Raw genomic sequence first — 20,118 nt, 5'->3', positions numbered from 1 at the left:
CCTAGGCCAATAGCAAGGAGCTGGATTGGAAATGGAGCAGCTGGGATTCAAAGGATCAACCATATGGAATACAGGCACCACAGATGGAGACTTAACCTGCCATGGCCCCATAAATGTTTTTAAGAAACTACTCTAAATGTATCATGTAATTCCGTTCATAATTTTCTCTTATGCATTTTTTCCTTGTATAAAATATTGTGATAGCAAAGCTCAAGACAGCTGATAGAATTAACCAAAGCAGAAAATTGCATTATCATTACTTCAAAGGAACATTTAACAGCCTAATTTTGACTAGGGAAGTTTATCAAAAGTTTAATGGTACCAAACCAATTGTACAGGGTTCGCATTCTTTGCATCTTGGTCCTCAGTTACATGCTTGCTGCCTCTTATTCATCTATCAACAAATACAATTGCTAAATGCTGTGAGTTGATCATAGATTGTTACTTGTTAGTTGTTAGCTGGAGTGAAACCAGAGCTGATATTCTTCTGTTTTTCTTGACATAAAAGCATGCTGCTTGATGAGAAAGTGTTTGTCTTTTCTTCATTTTTCTTTTTTTCTTCTTATTTTCTTCCTTTTTTGGGGGTTGTAGTCGATCATTTTCCAGCACAGCAATGGTATCTTTATGATTGTTTACATTCGTTTAGAACTATCATACTCAGAATATTCATAATAATCAGCTCAAATTAAAAATATACCATTAACTACTAGGTCTATGCTTTTAGACTTAGAAAGAAGACAATAAATAAGAGGCTAAATTTGAAAAACATCTGTAAATAAATATAAAACTTGATACATTCATTGGAAAATTTTAAAATAGTGTTTATTACAAAGAGGTTAAATGGGATAGAAAAAGAAATAAAACTAACAACATTTAAAATAACAATTTGACACTAAGGAATTCAAAATATTACAGTAAACAGATTCTTCTTGTTGTTTGTTTCAGATAGCCAAACTTTTTTCTGTTGTTTTTATATTACAATGTTGTATTACGTAAGTATGGCTTATACCACTTATTTTAAATTATTTAAAAATTTCATGTAACAGGACTATTCAATATTCTTTTAAAACATTATGAAGACCAAGGCCCAGTGCGATGGCCTAGTAGCTAAAGTCCTTGCATTGAATGCATCAGGATCCCATGTGGGCACCTGTTCTAATCCCGGCAGCTCCACTTCCCATCCAGCTCCCTACTTGAAGCCTGGAAAAGCAGTTAAGGACAGCCAAAGCCTTGGGACCCTGCACCCACATGGGAGACCCAGAGGAGGCTCCAGGCTCCTGGCTTCAGGTTGGCTCAGCTCTGGCCGTTGCGACCATTTGGTGAGTGAATCTGTAGACAGAAGATATTCTTCCCTGTCTCTGTTCCCCTCTGTTTATCTGACTTTCCAATCAAAGTAAATAAATCTTTTAAAAATTATGAAGACTGGCTTGTTACATAGTAGATAAAGCTGCCACCAGCAATACTGGCATCCCGTTTGGGTTCCATTTGGGGTCCCAGTTGTTTTGCCTTCAGTGCTGCTCCCTGCTAACGGCCTGGGAAAGCAGCCGAGGTTGCCCCAACTACCTGGGTTCCTGCAACTCATGTTGGAGCCTCAAGAGAAATTCCTGGCTCCTGATTTTGGCCATCTGAGAAGTGAATCATCAGATGGATGGTATCTCTCTGCCCTCCAAATCAACAGGCAACTTTTGAAGGTTTATTTATTTAGTTAGAGAGTTATAGAGAGAAGGGACAGACATTATGTGGCTTCTGAATACTAAGTCCAGTGACTGCAACAGCCAGGAGTGGGCCAGGCATCTGGGTCTCCCACAAGGGTGCCTGTGGACCACATTACTTGAATCATCATCTGCTACTTTCTGAGCGGTATTAGCAGGGAGTCCGATGGGAAGTGGAGCAGCCCTAGACTACAATTGGTGCTCAAATGACATGCTGGAATTGCAGGCATTTCAAAGCCAGTCCCTGCCATGGCTTTTTTTTTTTTTTTAATTACAACCAAAGTAATTTCAAAATTCAGATCCATATTTACTTGCCCTTTGAAAGACCTAAAATGCTGGAAAATTGTTTGTCTTTGCCTTTCAATTCCTAGTTTATTAACATTGAAAACCCACAACAAAATCCCTCATTTATATGCTTGTTATAGTCAAAAATTTTATTTAGTAAGAAACTCCACTACTGACTTTGTTACGTTGATGACGTACTTATTGTATTTGATTAAGAACTCAAACACTTTCCCCAAATATCAATAAAGGTAAAAAATGAGGTTAAAAAAATTAGGTAAATGTGTGTGTGTGTGTGTGTGTGTGTGTGTGTGTGTGCACGCGCGCGCACATGTGAAGGCTCTAAAGTGTATTGTACTCCATTTCTGTTCCCAGTGCATTTGAACTTCAGGAAAGTCTGTCTTGGCCCTAATGCATGTGACTATTTAACCCAACAGTAACTGTGGACTGAATTAATGTCTCAGAAAAGGAGATTGCTGGGCTCTGCTTGGCAAGTTCGCCAGTAGTCTAAACTCATAAATGCTGGGGGATTCGAAGCCACATGGTATGCTGATGTGACTTCTACCTCCAAGAGGTTATGACGAGCGTACAGAATGGAAGGATTGCAGAATATGGTAACAGAATATGGTAGAAAAGACATTAATTTGGAACATAGTAGGGCTTTGATTGGAATGATCAGATTGATGCTGTAGCTGTGTAACTTTAGAGAAGTAGCTACTTTTATTTTTAAAGACACTCAGTGTATTTTGAGTGAAAGGCTGGAAAATAGACTTAAAGGACTTAAAGACAGGAGTTTTGACAAATAACTGATATTTTGTTCAATATCTACAATAGTTAGAATACCAGCTTCTCCTTTCAAGAGGCTTACAAATATAACATATATACTATAATTTCTTTATAATACCTTGGACCTCCTGAAAGGAACTGTGTTATTGTTAAGCACACAAAATTTGGAACCAGACTGCCTGCGACCAAATCAACATTCTTATAATTGTAAGAAAATGTGATTCTGGGCAAGTTATGAGACTTTGAGACTCATCTAAATGGAAATACTAGTTTATATTTATGTATTATGTATTATGTATTATAAAGTGCTTCAAGACAGTATCTGGCACATAGCACGGACATCTGCTATCATCTTCCTCATCATCATCTCCATCATGCATTTACTGTGAAAGCAGTGAAAGTATCTACTTTGCCTTGTCTTAATTTCAGTAAAGTAGATGTGTTTAGTGGGGACCACGTGAGATGTGAGATCATAGCTTGCAAGTTTCACTTTGAAATTTAACACTAAAGATTCACTAAGGTTGACCCATGTCCATAAAGAATTCTGTTCATCAAAGGAAAGAGGGACAATTTTTTGTTGTTTTTGTTCTTCTTTCTATTATTATTATTTTGCTTATTTCCAGCCCAGACTTTTAAATACTTGGTACTCCGGTGGGTGACCATTAATGATTTTTTATTTCATGAACACACATCTTTAAATAAATGCTACACTTTGATTCAGCAGATTTGATGCCCATGTCCATCTTAAAGCTCTCAAGGTTCTTTCCTCCAGAAAATATAAAGGACTGATAGTTTTGGGTTGGGAAGACAAGGGGAGTTTTAACAAGGTAGAAAGAATAGCAGATGTTCTGCGGTAAAATAGAATATAGTACAGTCATAGAAATGCTGATGTGATAGACCAGTGAAGGAGAGATGATGAAATTAGAAACGTATTCCTTTGGTTAATAACCATTTACTTGGTTCTGCTCACTTATTTCTCAGACTGTATCTATTCCTTTATCATTATCCATATGTCTCCTCCAAAGATCCTCTGGCTCTTCAGGATGAGCAGTGAGAAGGGATGGCATCCAATAATTGCAATAACAAAAGTATCTTTACTCATGCTCAAGTGAAGTCCAAGCTATTCACAAATTGGGTTTCAACAGTCTGTGTATGTTTGCCTTCAACATTCTTGGTCAAATTGTAGGACAAATCTATGTTGGATTTAATTATTCAAAAATTTTTGATAATTTGAACTGGATGAAGATTTTTTTCTTGTTTGAAGTGACTTGATCACTTCATAATAGGTTGCATTTTGAGACACAGATATTGAAATCTGTCCACCTGCCCTTGCAGGTAACAGGAAGGTAAGAGGGTCCTAGGTGAAAAGTTTTGTTTCTTCCACTAATTTTTGCAAAATATTTGAAAAACTAGTCAAGCGATTTCAAACAGTATTTCTAAGGTAGAAATTTTATGGAGAACTCTTGATACATCTTGAGATAAAAGGACTCTCTAGAAAAATGAGTTAACAAGACATTTCCATTCCACAAAGGAACTAAACATTAGCTTTGAAATAGAAGCATAGAATGATGAATCCTTTTCTTGACATTGTGGAAGTGACTTCTGCAAAATGTGAGTCCCTGTTGATACAGAAAGTGTTTCATATATTGCGTTTCATGAAGCACATTGATGAATGACACATAGGAACCATTAGATAAATGTTAAGATGCATACTGTTAGGCTCCACATTGATATCAACAATTTTCCAGTTTTAGATTGCATTTTAGCGTGCTTAGCCAACTATTTTTCAATTCCTTTATTTGTACAAATGATACAGTTTAGCTTTTGTTTGAGTAATTCCATAACCAATTTTATTTCCTGGACATATTTTCTAGATAATACCTGTGGGTATTTACATGCAATTTGAATATCATTTTTGTATAAAGAGTTAATATATTTATATCTGCAGCTGCATTTGTAAATAAAAGCATCTGTCACGTACACGCATATTTTCCCTGCTTCAGGCCTGTGCACATACTATTTTCATCTGATAAGAAAATTTTTTCATGTATTATTGATTTCTTTTCATTTTCAGCTTAAAGCAGATTTGCTTAACCACTCGCATTCTGTAGGGATTCCTGATTCTTTGCCTCCTAGACATTTATTGTGCTCCATCAGAAAATATAAATTGTAACGTATAAAGTCTTAAACTGAAAGCCTTATAACGGCAGCAGTGCCATCTCACACTGTCAACCACATTTGATTCAGAACTTACCAGATTATCAGGTGTGTAGGAAAAAGTACGAGTTTTTGTTTTTGAATGAATGAATAAATAAATGAGTAATTCTGGAAAATACTAAAACCTTCACATGCAGTAATAGTTACAATGTTTTGTTTTACTGTTACTTATGTCAGAATACCATGCAGTTGAGGAAAATGAATATATACATGTATTCATATAACCAACAGCACACATTTGTGACATAAATGAATCATGGAGAATAGAAGTGGTTTTTTTTAATGCACTGAAACTATTATATTTAATAAATATTTCTTGACATTATTTTTGTGGCAGTATTATTGTTTTATGAAGATGAAGAAAGGTCATAATCGTTGAGAATTTCAACCTTAGAAAGTCAATATTCCCTTTTGTAAACTTTGTTGTGACAAAATGACACACATAGCATGAATTTATTTTTAATGGCTACAGGAATTATTACTTACCACTCCAGGAATAGCAGAGCACCGCTGATTCTCAAGAAAATAACCTTCGGTGTCTGCATTTCTGTGGCCAAATGCACACATTTTCTTTTTCTAAAAATGTCAGATAGGTAGTCCTGGCCCTCAAGTCAAAAAGAAAGAGAAAGGGGATTCGGGGCCTTAGGGTTGGGGGCAGATGGCAGATGTGGAGGGCTCCCCTGCCAGGCCAGATCCAAGACTGGGGACTCAGCAGGCCAAGACCACTGCCAAAAGGTAGTGACTGAATCTTTGGCTTTTTCCAGGCCCAAGAGCAACCTTCCCTCAGGGTAAGCACGCCATGAGAGAACCTTGGGAATGGGATTATAGTCCTAGCTCCGCCCTGCCGCCAAAAGCTTATTAAAATTAATTCATTTGTCTCTTGATATTTCCAATGTGTCTTTTTAAATAAGAAAACTAATTTTTTTTGCCACAACCACATTACAGAGGTAACATTTACTATGCAGAGGGTGGAATTACTATCCAAGTATTTTTGTCTATTTGTATGAAAAATGTTGGGCTTTATGCTTTGGAAATTTGGAACTTTAGAGTCAGACTATAATTATGAAGTCAGATCTCTGTGAAAATGGTGGTCCCAGGATACACAAGTAAATGAAATGCATAACTAATCCCAAATATCTTTTATAAGAAAACCATTTTTACATCGAAATGCCAACAATGTAATGATTTAATGGGATGTCCTTTTCCTGTCCAGTGCCTGGTAGAAGTAATGAGTAGTGTAATGGCCCAAATACACAGATTCAGAGAGCAGCAGAAAACCAAAGGTTATGGTTTTAATCAACACCTGGAACACAATGGTTATTGCAGAGTTTCCTAAATGGCCATATAATGTGAACAAAGCTATTTCAATATCCAACCAAGAGGTTTAAAATTGGCAATAGTAAAATGTCAAAAGAATAAACAACAATAACACTAAGAATCAGGCTTGATCACATCGAGTCATTGCACTTCACACAGAACTTAAATTGAGCCAATGTGAGTGTGAGATGAAATAGCCCAAGAAATATATGGTGATACCACACCAGGTGGCAAAGTATCCAGAGCAGAAGGACTACTTGTGAAAAATCAACAGTTTCAGGATCCACCTAGTCAATGTCAAGTTCTTGAGTTTACTTCATAATGGAATACATTCGTTACACATTTAAAAAGTAGTACTTCTGTGTTATTGCCATTGTTTCAGTGGAGGGAAAACAGAATTCAAGGTCTTAAGGAGATGGCTGTTGTTCACAAGAGGCGAGGGTCACTGAATTTTTTCTGTATCACCGTGCAAAAGAGGACTGTCCCCGGCTTGCAACTTCTGTTTAACATACTCAGGACAAAGAGAATTTCATGGAGACATACTAGAATGGATATACTTTCTCTAATGAACAATTGTTTTGGAAATAAAAATGCTATTTAGAAAATGTGTTAGCCCCATGTGAGATCTTTCTCAGGTGGCTTCAAATTCTTTCCCATTTGTAGTTCCTTGTGGTTTGGAGCTGTAATACACAGATACCTAGCTTGCCACAGAGAAGACCACATTCTGTATACCCTTTCTCTGGACAAGTCCTCTACGCAGGCTGTAGCTTCAGGACTGTTTTATGCAGCACTGGCACAGCTACACACTCATTCTCTGGGAGAGAGTGCCACCTATTTGGTTGGGGTCCATTGCCTGTACTTACTAACTTTGTGATTTGGGATAGATAAAACACTCTTAATTGACAGAATTGATGACATTTAACTTTCAGGTGTTCTTGGATATTTTAGTTGAGATATACTGAGTATAGCTCAGTATTCAGCCATGAGTGATCAATTTGGTGTTTAGTACCTGAAAAGAAGGGTGGAAAATAGAGGGAACTTGTTTTTTTTTCATATTTGTGGGTTATGTCTTGGATACTGTCAGTAGTGTAATACCTGTCCAGTTGCTGGCATACTGCTGACATGCAGTTGGATCTTCCTGATACCCTCAGACTTCTGCCTCCTGTGCACTTGTGCAGCTCCATTTATTCATCTGTGGTTAGATTTGCATGCATGGTTTACCTTCTTAGTTCAAGACATTTCCTTAAGGCAGGAAGCACACATTCCATGGTTGTATATCCTTCACACATAGTACATTGCAGGATTCTCATTACGTATTCAATTTTTATTTGTTAACTGAATGTATAGAAACAGATAGTATTCAATGTGAATTGTCTGGGAGAGTACAGCAGGAGCTTCTTGTTCTTGAAATGATGGTGCTTTAAGGGGAAGGAGAGGTGCCAGGTCAAAATAACCAAACTAAACCACCTGTTGACATTATAATAACTATGAATTGGTAAGCAATTCCAAACAGCCATTATTACATCTAAGTCATTCCGTTGGAAATGTATTGGGGTTAATTGTCTGGATCAGGGCATCTTTTTTTTTGTTTTTAAGATTTATTTTATTTTATATTGCAAAGTCTAATACACATAGAGGAGGAGAAACAGAGAGGAAGATCTTCCGTCTAATGATTCACTCCCCAAGTGACCTCAGTGGCTGGAGCTGCACCAACTCAAAGCCAGGAGCCTGAAACTTCATCCAGGTCTCCCTTGCAGGTACAGGAACCCAAAACTTGGGGCTGTCCCTCTACTGCCTTCCCAAGGCACAAACAGTGAGTTGGATGGGTAATGGGGCCAACCAGGATTAGAACTGGTGCCCATATAGGATCCTGGTGCGTTCAAGGTGAGGACCCCAGCCACTAGGCCACTGTGCTGGGCCCCAAGGCATCTGTTATAAAGTGGGAGAGCAGGTAGCTTTCCATCACTGTCTACTCTGTTGCTTGTTCTAGCAATAGTGAATGCACATCCCAGAGTCCCTCATTTGCCTTAAAACCCTTGTTCTCTGGTAAGGATTAATCTTTGGAAGAGCAAAAGAGTGCATTCAGCCTGACTCTGGTTTCAATGAGCAATGCAAATTTGGACCGTGGAAGTAAGTTGGATTCTGAAATGAGTACAACCAGGGCGTGCATTTGAAGATAGTTTTGAATTGTGTCCAAAGTTGGGCCCTGGATCACAGGTCTACATCAGGTTGTTTGATGGAAGATTATAAAGCATAAGCAGGACTCTGTGCCGGTCTATATCCCTGCCCCTGAGTTGCATGCTTGTTTAGCTTCTTAGGTGCTACTTTACATAAATCTTGTAAACAAATAAAGAGTAAACATTTTTTTTCATTTTTTTCTTCACTGGCCTTTTCCCTAGCAATAGCTGAGTTCAATTTAGTTGTTTAACAACCTCAGTATGTGTAAACTCATGTGTTCCATGTATATACTAAATCTATCTATCTAGCTAGCTATTCTGATTTTTCTATTTTACATGCACATAGATTAAAATATATCCATGTATATCATATAAATACCTTCCTTAAATGTTGAAATATGTCTAAGATATGCAGTATAAAGTAAGACCTCAGCCATGTTTCAACTGTTTTTTTTTTTTTCAAATGAGTATGTTATTTGAAAAAGAATCTGATGACTATGATGCCAGTTGCTAGAGCTTTAAAGTATCTTCCTGGTGTCATATTTCATGATTTTCCTTTTCACTTGGTGTAATATTATAATCTTTATTCAGGAATGAGCTTTTGTGAAAAAAAATCAATAATTACCTTTGTCACTACTTATTTAATGAATCCACGGAAAGACTTCATTAAATTATAAATGCCTCATTACTGATATTCTCATAGTAGATTTTTTTGAAATTATCCTGCGAGCCGGTTACTCATTTCAAGGAAGATACAATACAGGGAGATCAGTGCAGGTCCGGGGGAATGGCTGCTGGTTTTGCTAATGCAATATTCATGAGAATTTGACAAGACAATCATGTTTAATCCTGGAGAATAAGAATTTAAAATGAATCCCTTTAAATTATAATTATCTGTTGGCAAGAAACTGGGCAAGTTTTATTGTTTATATAATTGAAATGACTGCTATCCTTTAACATGAGAATGTTTTGAGAATATTTACAATTTGGGGATAGAATCATAAATATTGCACCTATAAATATGCTCAGTATAAATATTTTTTGCTTACATGTGTTTGCAAGTTATTTGTTTCACGGGAAATGATCCTTTGGCTATCACTTACACTAAAATGTTTTTCATGACCTTGATGCATTTTAGGAAAGAGCAGAAAAGATTTGAATTGTTTGATTGTGCTTTGGTGATATGTAATTCTGTTCTGAGTTTGAATCCGTGAGATGTCCAGTATATCGTAAAGTGAGGAAAATCAACATATCCAATGCAGAATGATCATCCTTTGGAAATCAAGAGCTCTCCAAGTGTCACAGACCCTCCCCCCATCATTCCTTAACTGTTTATGTATCTGTACGGGGATAAATAAAACCTATGAAAGCTGAAGGTTTCTATATCCAAGAAAATAGGCCTGTTGCTTCCCGTGGTGCAGGAATTCATAAGGATGATGTAAAGGCTCTTATTTCAGAGTCTGGCTCAGGTTTTATACCATTACCATTGCCAGAAGTTGTACCTCTTTAGTCAGTAGGACTCAGATGAGAATAGACTATTTAGTCTATATGAAAGCGTGCAGAACGTGAGTCAGTTTGTCCTGATAAGGAATGTATGTACAATAGACGTCCCTAAGTCCATGGGCGACCAAGTCGTCAAAAACATCTTTACATTCTGAGTTGAAAGCAGTGCTTCCTAGAGTACCATAGGAATTTCAATCTCTTCTGCGGAATATTTCTTTCTGACTCCCATGGGAGTTCAGGAAATGTCCCAATACTTCTTTGCTCCCTCTTGGATAATAATAATAATAAAAATGTTACCTGTTCAGTTTTAAACATGAGAAAATAATTTCAGTTCACTTATTTGCAATAAGCACTTACAACTTATTCAGCATTATCTGGGTTTTGGCTTCCTGAAAGTTCTCAGTTGAACTTTTACTCCCTTGACTAACTTTGTTTCCTGCTCCTGCATCATTCCTCCAAGGACCTAGTAGGAGAAGGTAGAAAAGAGTAATGGTGGGATATGATCTAATATACTAGTAACTATCCTGCTGAGTTTGGCTTGTGCATAAAGCTCTCGAGGGATACCTTTTGGAGACTTTTATTAGATTCTTAGGGCTCAGGAACACATCATTAGAAAAATTTTGTTGTTGTTGCCACGATTCCCTTGAAGTAGGCAAGTGTATTTCCTTCAGATGGTCCTACAGGATTCCTGCCTTCAGTCTTTGAGTATCACTGCAAGTTGAAGTTCTTTTTACAGAGTTTTCTTCACCATGCAGGCCTATGCTTTAAGTGGAATAAAACTGTTGCACAATTCTGTGTTGACTCTCTAGCCCACAGTCCTTGAGTGATGCTCATGTCTTGTGTGTCCTCAGAAACACAGACACAAAATTGACCCCTGGTGCAGCAATATGTTTTCATCCTGACACCAGGGCATCAGCCACCCACAGTCGCTACTTTTGAATATTTTTAAATATACCCAAATCCCAGCTTGTTAACTACCTTGAGCACTCTGAGAAGATACATATTAAGGTTTCTATGATATTCCATTAAAGTCCCTTTCCTCTATACTTGAGATAATGTGAAAGTAACCTCCCACTGTTCAAGTATACCCAAATCATATGATATCCCAAATTCTCTCTAAGTCTTCTAATTAAGAATCTCTTCTTGGCTTTTCTACCTTTTTGATAGACTGGGAAGAAGTAATTAATTCAGGGCCCTAAAAACTGTTCTTGCTTTTGCCAGTCTGTCTGAAATGATCATATACCTCATTTTGTAAAGTAGAAACAGTCTGTTTTTTGATTTATTATCTTTTCATCTCAAGATCTCTGTTGAAGCTCTTGCAAAAAAAATCTATTTTAACATTCGATTACACTCACACATCATTTTCTAACTTTCCATTATGAAATTATTTTAAGCACACATTGATTGATACAGATCTTTTAGCTTCCAAATATAATGTAAGACCCCAGGGTGTACCTACTCAAGCAGAAAAAGTCAACCTGGTGGCACAGAAGAGTTGAATTTACCCAATCTGTCAGCAACAGTTTTGAAATGGCCGGGTGATCTTGCATTCAGTCCAGTTTAATGGGTGACAGCACAGTCACACTGTCTGGGTTTATAGCACAGCTTTTTCTTTTGCTGCATAACCCTATTCGTCAAGTTGCTTAATCATTCTGTACAAATTTCTCCTCTGTAAAATGGAGATAAAAGATATTACTTCCATTGTGGAAGTGTTGGGAGTGTTATTTGCATACATGTTTATAAAGTACTGAAGACAGTATGTTTGAGTATATGCAGTTATTAGAAAACTCAGAGTCTAAGTGAATAGGACAATCTTAGTAGCTACGTAAGATTTTGGTAGATTTTTTTCTCCCCTAAACTTACTCTTATTTCCATCATTTTTCCCATGAACCTTACTCGTAAATAAATGTCATGAGAGGCATTTCATTTTTTTTCTTATTCAGGTGATAAACAGAATTCTAATAAAAATGGAAATTTTATCTAAAAATCTGTGAAGACTTTTAGATTTTCATTTTGATCCATATGTTTTCATATGTACTCAGTATTTTCTCCTTTTAATAGAATTTTTATTTTCTCATTTTCACTAGCTTAGTTAATATTGAATGAATGCACTGTGTATCTTTTTAAAACACAATACAACTTGAGAGGAAAATTTTTGAATACCTTATGAGGTATGATGTTTATTAAATGAATGTGAGTGTCATGTTGAAACAACTTAGGAATTTTTTTAAAATTCCATCAGCCTAAAGCAATCAAAATAATAAAAAAATAAGAGACACAATCATTTCTTACAAAAAAGAAATCCTGTGAAGAATGATTGTAGTGAGGTTTATGGAAGCAGAAACCTTTAGGATGTCTACAGTTGAGATAGCGGACAATGTCACAAATAACAACTTTGAATATTTTCCTTCAATTCATGCAGTTCTAGAGAAGATTTTCTCTTACGGAATCTCTGTGAGCTGATGTCATACTCTTGCTGCCCAGTTTAATGCAAAGGTTCAAAGAATGAGCCTGGGACCGTTGGTTTTTAATATTCTGATTTGAAAGCTCTACAGTAAAGGATAGAGAGTGTGTCCTTTCAACCCCACGCCCCTCATGTTGTTCCTCTCAACAGAGGTCTGATGAGAGGCGAGCTGCAGATGGTTTGAGGTTGTGGACTTGACAAGGGCCTGTGGTGCATGTATTCTGTGCTCTTGACTAAGGGCAAATCCAAATGCTTTCCGAAGCTGCCGAGCTCATGATGGAGCTGACAGCCCTGCTATTAGAGAATGCTTCTCGGAGGACATAAGCATGCATTTCTCTTTGCCAGCTTGTATTACGAAATTCTAAAGTTAACAGCAAGAATTTTGTGCTTTGAATGACTTGTAAAGCTGTTTTGCATCATTTAGAGAAAGACTTGATTTTAGACAAGCACTTCTTTGCTTCACCTTAGTTTAAACATAATCTGAGAATAAAGGAACTGAATTTTAGTGCTGGTATGTTTCTGTTAAGGTATACCACTTTGAACAAGCCATTGCACCCTCCTGTATCATCATATATCATATCATCTTTAAAATAAGGAAATTGAAAAGGGCTCAGACTCTTAGGATTTGATGGTTTTGTGAACAATGACTAAGGAATTACTCATTACGTAATTGTGCATCGCAGCCTCTTTAGAATGATTTTCTATAGTATGAACATTTGTCAAATGGCTTTAAACAGATTTCATTGCTCTGATTCACCAGTTATTAAAAAGGAATCATTTCAAGTCTCATTTTTCTTGTGAAATGGGAGAGGGAATTAAAGGAGCTGTAAGAAAGGAAGTCCTTCTAGGCAAACTCCAGGAAGAACGTGGCAGCAAAATTCCCTTGAAAATGTGTCTTCTGGAATATCAATATTCATGAGAGATGTGCCCAATTTGCTCAAATGTCAAGAACCTTGCTTTGACCACTTGTCCTTTTTCATAAATAAAATAAAAGGAAAGAAGCTATTGTCTAAAGCATGTACTTGAACCGTGGTTTGTAGGCAATTGTTACTAAGTGTTGACTAATCATAACAAGTTAATACAACTCTTATTCTTTCTCTTCTCACTTCTAGCACCAAGGAAAAATTGGAGTTAAGTTTAATGTTGGGACAGATGACATCGCCATTGAAGAGTCTAATGCAATCATTAATGATGGGAAATACCATGTGGTCCGTTTCACAAGGAGTGGTGGCAATGCCACGTTACAGGTGGACAGCTGGCCAGTGATTGAGCGCTATCCTGCAGGTAAGCAAGTGAATGTGTGTCTGGGGAAGATTTTCTGAAAAAAAAAATCGGAAAACAAAGCACTGTTTTGCGTTCGTTTCACCAAAATGTGGATTTTTGAGAATTCATCAAGTGTTTATTGGACTGTAGAGTCATTTGAATGTAATGATGTCCTAAACTGTTCTGGTTAATATATATATATATATATATTATTTGCTATTGTATTATATTATATGCTATATTATATATATATACATATAAATATACATATATATATATAGCATTTTACAGGAAAACTTGAAGGTGCACGTCATTTACAAAATTTAGGACATCCTTGAAACCAGAAAAATGCACACATAAAAGTCATATTATGTCTAAGATTGTTATATTAGCTCCTTGCCTTTGAATGAAGGAAAGGCTTTGTCAAAAGTAACACAAAGTTAAAACTTAAAACTAAGGGAAGTTTTACTACTACACTTTATCTGAAGAGTGAAAAAATATTAAGAGTAAGCAGGTACAGTGGAAACACTGGAAAGGCTCACAAGTGGGGGAATAAGGAACGGCAGCAGTAAGTTAGCAGTTATGAGAAGATGTCTGGAAATTTTATTTTCACCTGCATAGGACTATGGAGTCTCTTGAAGAGTGTTGGATGAGGGTGTATTTTTTTTAAGTCTCTAAAGTGAATGCCAACTGTTTTGATAATAGAAGAATGACCTTATTCATTGCTAATGAGCTTTGTCAGTGCTGTGCTATAGAAATAAATGGGGTGGTTTAGAAATACAAACCAATATTGCCTGCAGTTGCATGTATTCACAATTATTAATGACATGAGTTATTTTAAAGTAGAATCCTTGATAGGAACATAAAGATGTTTTACTGCAATTATTATCTAGATTTTAGTATGATATAGGCTACCAAACGTGTCAGCTTCCTTTCTGTTTTCTGTTTATATATAGCTATGTTTTTCAAACGTCTACAAGTTAGCCTTCAATATGAAGAAAATGTATAAAATAAAATTTAATTTTGATCAAGAAAAATGACAACTATTATTTATCTAAAGTCCAGTACTGTGATTATTTCTGATCAGGTAGAATTTGTTGAAATAACTATTTTATTAACTAAGTATCCATATTCTCTAATATTGAGTCACCATTGAGGAATAAAATGTCTAAATCCTCTGGTTTCTGATCCATATTTTTCCTCATTCTCAAGCCCTAGTGCCAAGTTATTCTGTAAGCCTGGTGCCCCAGAAATTCTTGCTGGATAAAATGTAATTGGAAAAAAATGCAATATAGCAAAATTCAGCAGCAACACACAAGCGCATTAATGTGTTCAGTGCCTTTTATAATACTGGCAAAGGTTGGACACTCAATAAATATTTGGCAAATTGATGTTTTGAGAATTTTATAGTTATACACTGCAATTATGTGAACATAGTTATTCTGTTACCACCTGTTACTGTCTATCATAAGATGAAGAAATTGAAGATCTGGAAGTAAAGCAAGTTAAATATATATACACAGTGTTTTATAGTCACTGCATTCACTGAAATCTTAGTAAAAATATGCTGGTAAAAAAAACTACAATTACAGTGGAATTATAGAAAAATAAACTGATGTATTTCCTAAATCTGCATTAGCCAGGTCTGAAGTGTAAATGATGCTGGAAAGGTATAATGGGTGGGTGCGGGCGTCTAGGCCTCTGTCAGGGAATGCTGTCATCTGTGTACAGCGGAACTGCAGATATGTAAAATAAGTCCTCTTGTATTGACAAGGTAGAGGCTAGGTCTTGAAGACTAGGTTTGTTTCATAATTATCTGTCACTCTCTTATTAAATTTTGCACAGTTATCAACAGTGATCAACCTCATTTCTGAAAACTTTTAAAGTTTAGTACAAGTTAACTATGGGGCATAATGAAATAAAAAAGCATTATAATTAGCTTCAGAAATTCTAGGTTAAACTAAGTTAAAATAATCAATGCTTACAATTTATTTTAGTATGTGTACTACATGTCTGAGAGGAAACTATAACATTTTTCAAGCACAGTCGGTCAATATGAGGTTTTCTGATGCGTTTTGCTAACATTTTATGTTTTTTGAAATTTCTGTGTCTCACAGTCTTATGATATTTAAATGTGATTAGTAATGTTCTAGTTGTACATGAACCAGGTAACATGTAATGAATGTCCTGCTAAAAAGATACAGCTCCTGTCTTGTTGGAGGAGACTCATTTCCAGTTTGAATACTGCTAACTGATACTGGGGTAGTATTGATTAATTATTTAAAAAAAAAGATTTTTAGGAGTTTCTTGATTAATAGTCTAGTGCAGATATCATATTTGCCAATTAAATAGATGCTCAGAATAAGAAACATAATGCAAAGTATATTTAAAGCTGAATGGTTGGTTGTGCCAGCATCCCATAGGGCGACCTGCTTGAGTGCCAGTTGCCACACTTCTGATAGAGTGCCCTGTTGCCATGTGCGTGGGAAAGACTGGAAGGTGGCCCCAAGTACTTGGGACTCCGGCACCCACTTGTGAGGCCTAGGTTGAGTTTCAGACTGATTTAGGCCTGACCCAGTCAGTTTCCAAGAGGGCCACTCAGTTGAAGTGCTTCTCACTCTTTTTCCCTCTTTTGACATAAATTTATTTTTCCAATGAATCTTTCAAAGCTGTAAGAAAAATAAGAAACTGACAATATCTGAATAATTATGGGGAACATCTTTAGAAATAGTTTAAATCGAACCTTTAATATGTAGTCAAGCATTCCAGAAGTCCAATCATCAAGAAGTGATTCAATAATCATAATAAATTAAGAGAGAGCCAAGCAGCATTTATTCTAAGGAATGTGTTCTAGGAAAAGGAAAAAAAAAAACAGTCCACCCTGAGAAAAAAATCAGAGAAAATATAAGAACTCCAAAATATACATGTAACAAGTTAATGGTCAATATGTAAGTGTCATCAGAAATTTTATCAGTGTGAATAATATATTCTGTATGTTTACCAGTGTGACTAGGGACAAAGCCAAGAGAATATTTTTTTTTACTTGGAAATTTATCTGCAACCTTATGCTATGCCCCAAAGTTTGAATACAAATTGTAAAGTGTTTATGTTATCAATATTAAAGTTTTTAGAGCAAAATTATTTTAAATATGCATTCAGTAGCCAATTGCGGTGTATGTCTCTTATATCAGTTGGTGCTGTGGCTATTTTTATTTTAATACGTTGGTTATTATTCATTAGAAAAGCAGCTGGACTAATGCATTTACCACCAAGTCCTATAATCAGAGAAGCAGGAACCAACAGATTATAGTTGGTTCTTTTTAAAGTGCCTGCACTGCAAAATACAGGTAATATGTGTTGAAATTAGTAATTAACTGTAGCACTTAACCTTCCATAATGGGGTTTTGTGGTAAGTGCTTTTATATGAAGCAATTCATCTGGTGGCGACACTATACCTTTAATGAAAAGCATCTGATGCATTGACCAATCGTATTATCCTATAATTGTCCAGAAGGCATTCATAGACAAACTTATTAGTAGAGGTAGGTTTTATGCTTTTAGGGTATAGAAAATATTCATATTAACTACCAATTCACAGTCCAGAATAAATATTGAATTTTATGAATAGAAGTCCTGGTTTTCATTATTTTTCTGAGCACAGAACAAAGGTACAGGATTTATATTTTGCAACCCATTTAAAGTTGAAAAACCCATTTCTTTGTTTAACCAGTTAAAGCTGTAAAACATAACGCATCATTAATTTCTGATTTGTCCCTAATTATAGTTACATAGCAAAATTTTCATTCTCAACAAAATAGACCTCCTGCTCCTCTGGTAAGATTAATCCACAAAACCTTGCATCATCTTGCTTACCAGACTCTAGGTTGCTCTAGGTAAATAACAGTTACCTTTGAAGAATAACCTTTGAATTCACTTCCAAACTACAGCATGCCAAAGATGGCTTTTATCCTCCTAAGGTTAAATAGTTGGTTTATTCCTGTTAACATCTGGTGAACAATTAATTAAAAAGATGAATGTTACATAAAAGGAGCACGCCAGGCTTAGAATCTGCTTATAGAGGGCCCGGCGGTGTGGCCTAGCGGCTAAAGTCCTCACCTTGAACGCCCCGGGATCCCATATGGGCGCTGGTTCTAATCCCGGCAGCTCCACTTCCCATCCAGCTCCCTGCTTGTGGCCTGGGAAGGCAGGAGAGGACGGCCCAAAGTTTTGGGACCCTGCACCTGCGTGGGAGACCCGGAAGAGGTTCCTGGTTCCCGGCATCAGATCGGCGTGTACCGGCCCGTTGTGGCTCACTTGGGGAGTGAATCATCGGATGGAAGATCTTCCTCTCTGTCTCTCCTCCTCTGTGTATATCTGGCTTTCCAATAATAATAAAATCTTAAAAAAAAGAATCTGCTTATAGAGATAAGTAAAATATTCTACTTAAAAATATACCACCTGGGAACATGTAGAAATTATATAATACTTTGCTAAGAACATGATGTATCAAAAATTGAAAATAGATTCCAAAGAAAAAGAGAATATGTTGTAATGATTGATACAATAAGATTATGAAGAAAGTAGTGATCTTGTAAGTAGTGCTGATTTAGTAGGATTAGCAGCAAGAAACAGACACAGAATAAATTTAAGAAGCTTTTAAGCAGTCTGTGTGTAAGAGATAAAGCATTAAAGAACGAAATGAGAAATTAAAGACTATGGATGGAGAGTACAAGAAACCTGAATAAAGGGAGGAATAGGCTCCTTTTGCCTTTTCTTTCTCACTTCCTTTTTTTTCTCTCTTCACCATTAATTATTGAATAGTTCAGTGCTGTGGAACGTCACTAGTTGGCATTAGAAACCAACGAACTGAAAGTCTGCTGTAGGAATGATTGGAAAAGTCAAACAAATGGTTTTTGGTTGCTTAACAATTAGTCTGATTGGGAAATCAAAAGAATTCAGACCACTTTTAATTTTAAAATAATTTGAGTTAACTGTCAAAGTTAGTAGTACAGAGTTTAATTGATTTATAGTCTAAGGAAAGAAAATATCATTCTAGAATGATATGACACTGAATCCTTAGGAGATGAAACAATTTAAAGGGAGGAAAAGTCAGAGAAGATTACATGCAGGCAGTAAAACTTTAGTATGACCATGAGATTTGGCAAGAAGATTTTACAGATATTAGCTCTCAATATTTCAAATATATTTATTTTATTTTTATTCGAAAGGCAGAAAGAACTACACAGAGAAAAGGAGAGACAGAGAAAGCTCTTCTTTCTGCTGGTTCATTCCCTAGATGGCCATAATAGCTAGAGCTAATTGATCTGAAGCGAGGAGCTATGCACTTCTGGGTCTCCCACAGGGGTGCAGAGCTGGTTTCCTGGGCCATCAGCAGAAAACTGAATCAAAAATGGAGCTGCTGGGACACTAAACAGCATACATATGGGATGCCAGTGCAGCAGCTGGAAGACTAGCCTACTATTTCTCAGTGCCAGCTCCTCTTTTTTTCGCCCTTTAAGTTCATTTTCCTTTTTTTAATTTTAATTTTTAATTTTCATTTTATGATACAATTCCATAGAGTCTGAGATTCCCTCTCTCCCCCTAAATTCCTTTTAATTTTATAAGTATTAGCTTTTGTCATCTTACTCAAAGAAAGTGAGTAAAATATTTCAGGTTTCTGGAAACCATGCTGATTACTGCGCTTTAACTTCTACATATTGTCCTTAGATTAATCGATCAAATTATTCTGTTTTTAATTCATTTGAGAGACAGAGAATCTGAAAAGCGGCCAGACAGGCTCACTCCCGTGGACGGTTTCCCTCCGCAGATGTCAGGGCAAGGGCGGAAGCCGGGATGTGATGTCATCCAGCACACCCACGTAGTTGGCCCCTAATTTCAGCTTATCAGCAACTAACTACATGTTTAAGTCAGTCTGAGTTTCCTACATTGTTACTGATGTGTAGGTAGATTCCATGCTTTATGTTTTGAGTGAGTGTGTAACCTAGCCTTTACTCCCGTACTTGCAGTCAGAACGTTTGAAAGAGGGGAGAAACTTCCAAGTTCACATTTTCTCTCTTCTACTTATCAAATAGCAAAGGGAGACTTGGTGCGGACAGCTGATTTACTCAGGACCATTTTACTAAAGATTACTAGTTAAAGTCAGAACTAAAACCCCATTAGGAGATACTTGTCCACCAGCTGTACACACTTTGTTGTACTGTCTGACACAAATCCAGACGAAGAGAGTTCGCCAGGTGAGCGCTCCAACTTGTCCTGGTACATTTTTCCTAAGCTTTAGTCTGGGTCAACTCTTTTTTATGATAACGCATCTCACCACCACTATTAAAACCTATTTTGTAAAGATTTAATAATAACGTGGATTAAAGAAGAATTTTGT

General features: G+C 36.4%; 1 protein-coding gene across 8 annotated transcripts in view; it reads left to right on the top strand.

Moving 5' to 3' along the window:
• NRXN1 (neurexin 1) overlaps nt 1–20,118 on the top strand; it is a 1,084,317-nt gene that overhangs the window by 896,020 nt on the left and 168,179 nt on the right. For all 8 annotated transcript variants that reach the window (XM_058667775.1, XM_058667773.1, XM_036497757.2 and 5 more), the window contains one exon: nt 13,571–13,742. In XM_058667775.1, coding sequence (XP_058523758.1) covers nt 13,571–13,742 — 172 coding nt within the window. The remainder of the gene's footprint in view (nt 1–13,570; nt 13,743–20,118) is intronic.

Source organism: Ochotona princeps, chromosome 8 (genome assembly GCF_030435755.1).
Source record: "Ochotona princeps isolate mOchPri1 chromosome 8, mOchPri1.hap1, whole genome shotgun sequence".
In the NCBI taxonomy this organism is placed as follows: Eukaryota; Metazoa; Chordata; class Mammalia; order Lagomorpha; family Ochotonidae; genus Ochotona; species Ochotona princeps.
The sequence above is the reverse complement of the archived record's forward strand: the minus strand, read 5'-3'. Positions and strand labels throughout refer to the sequence as shown.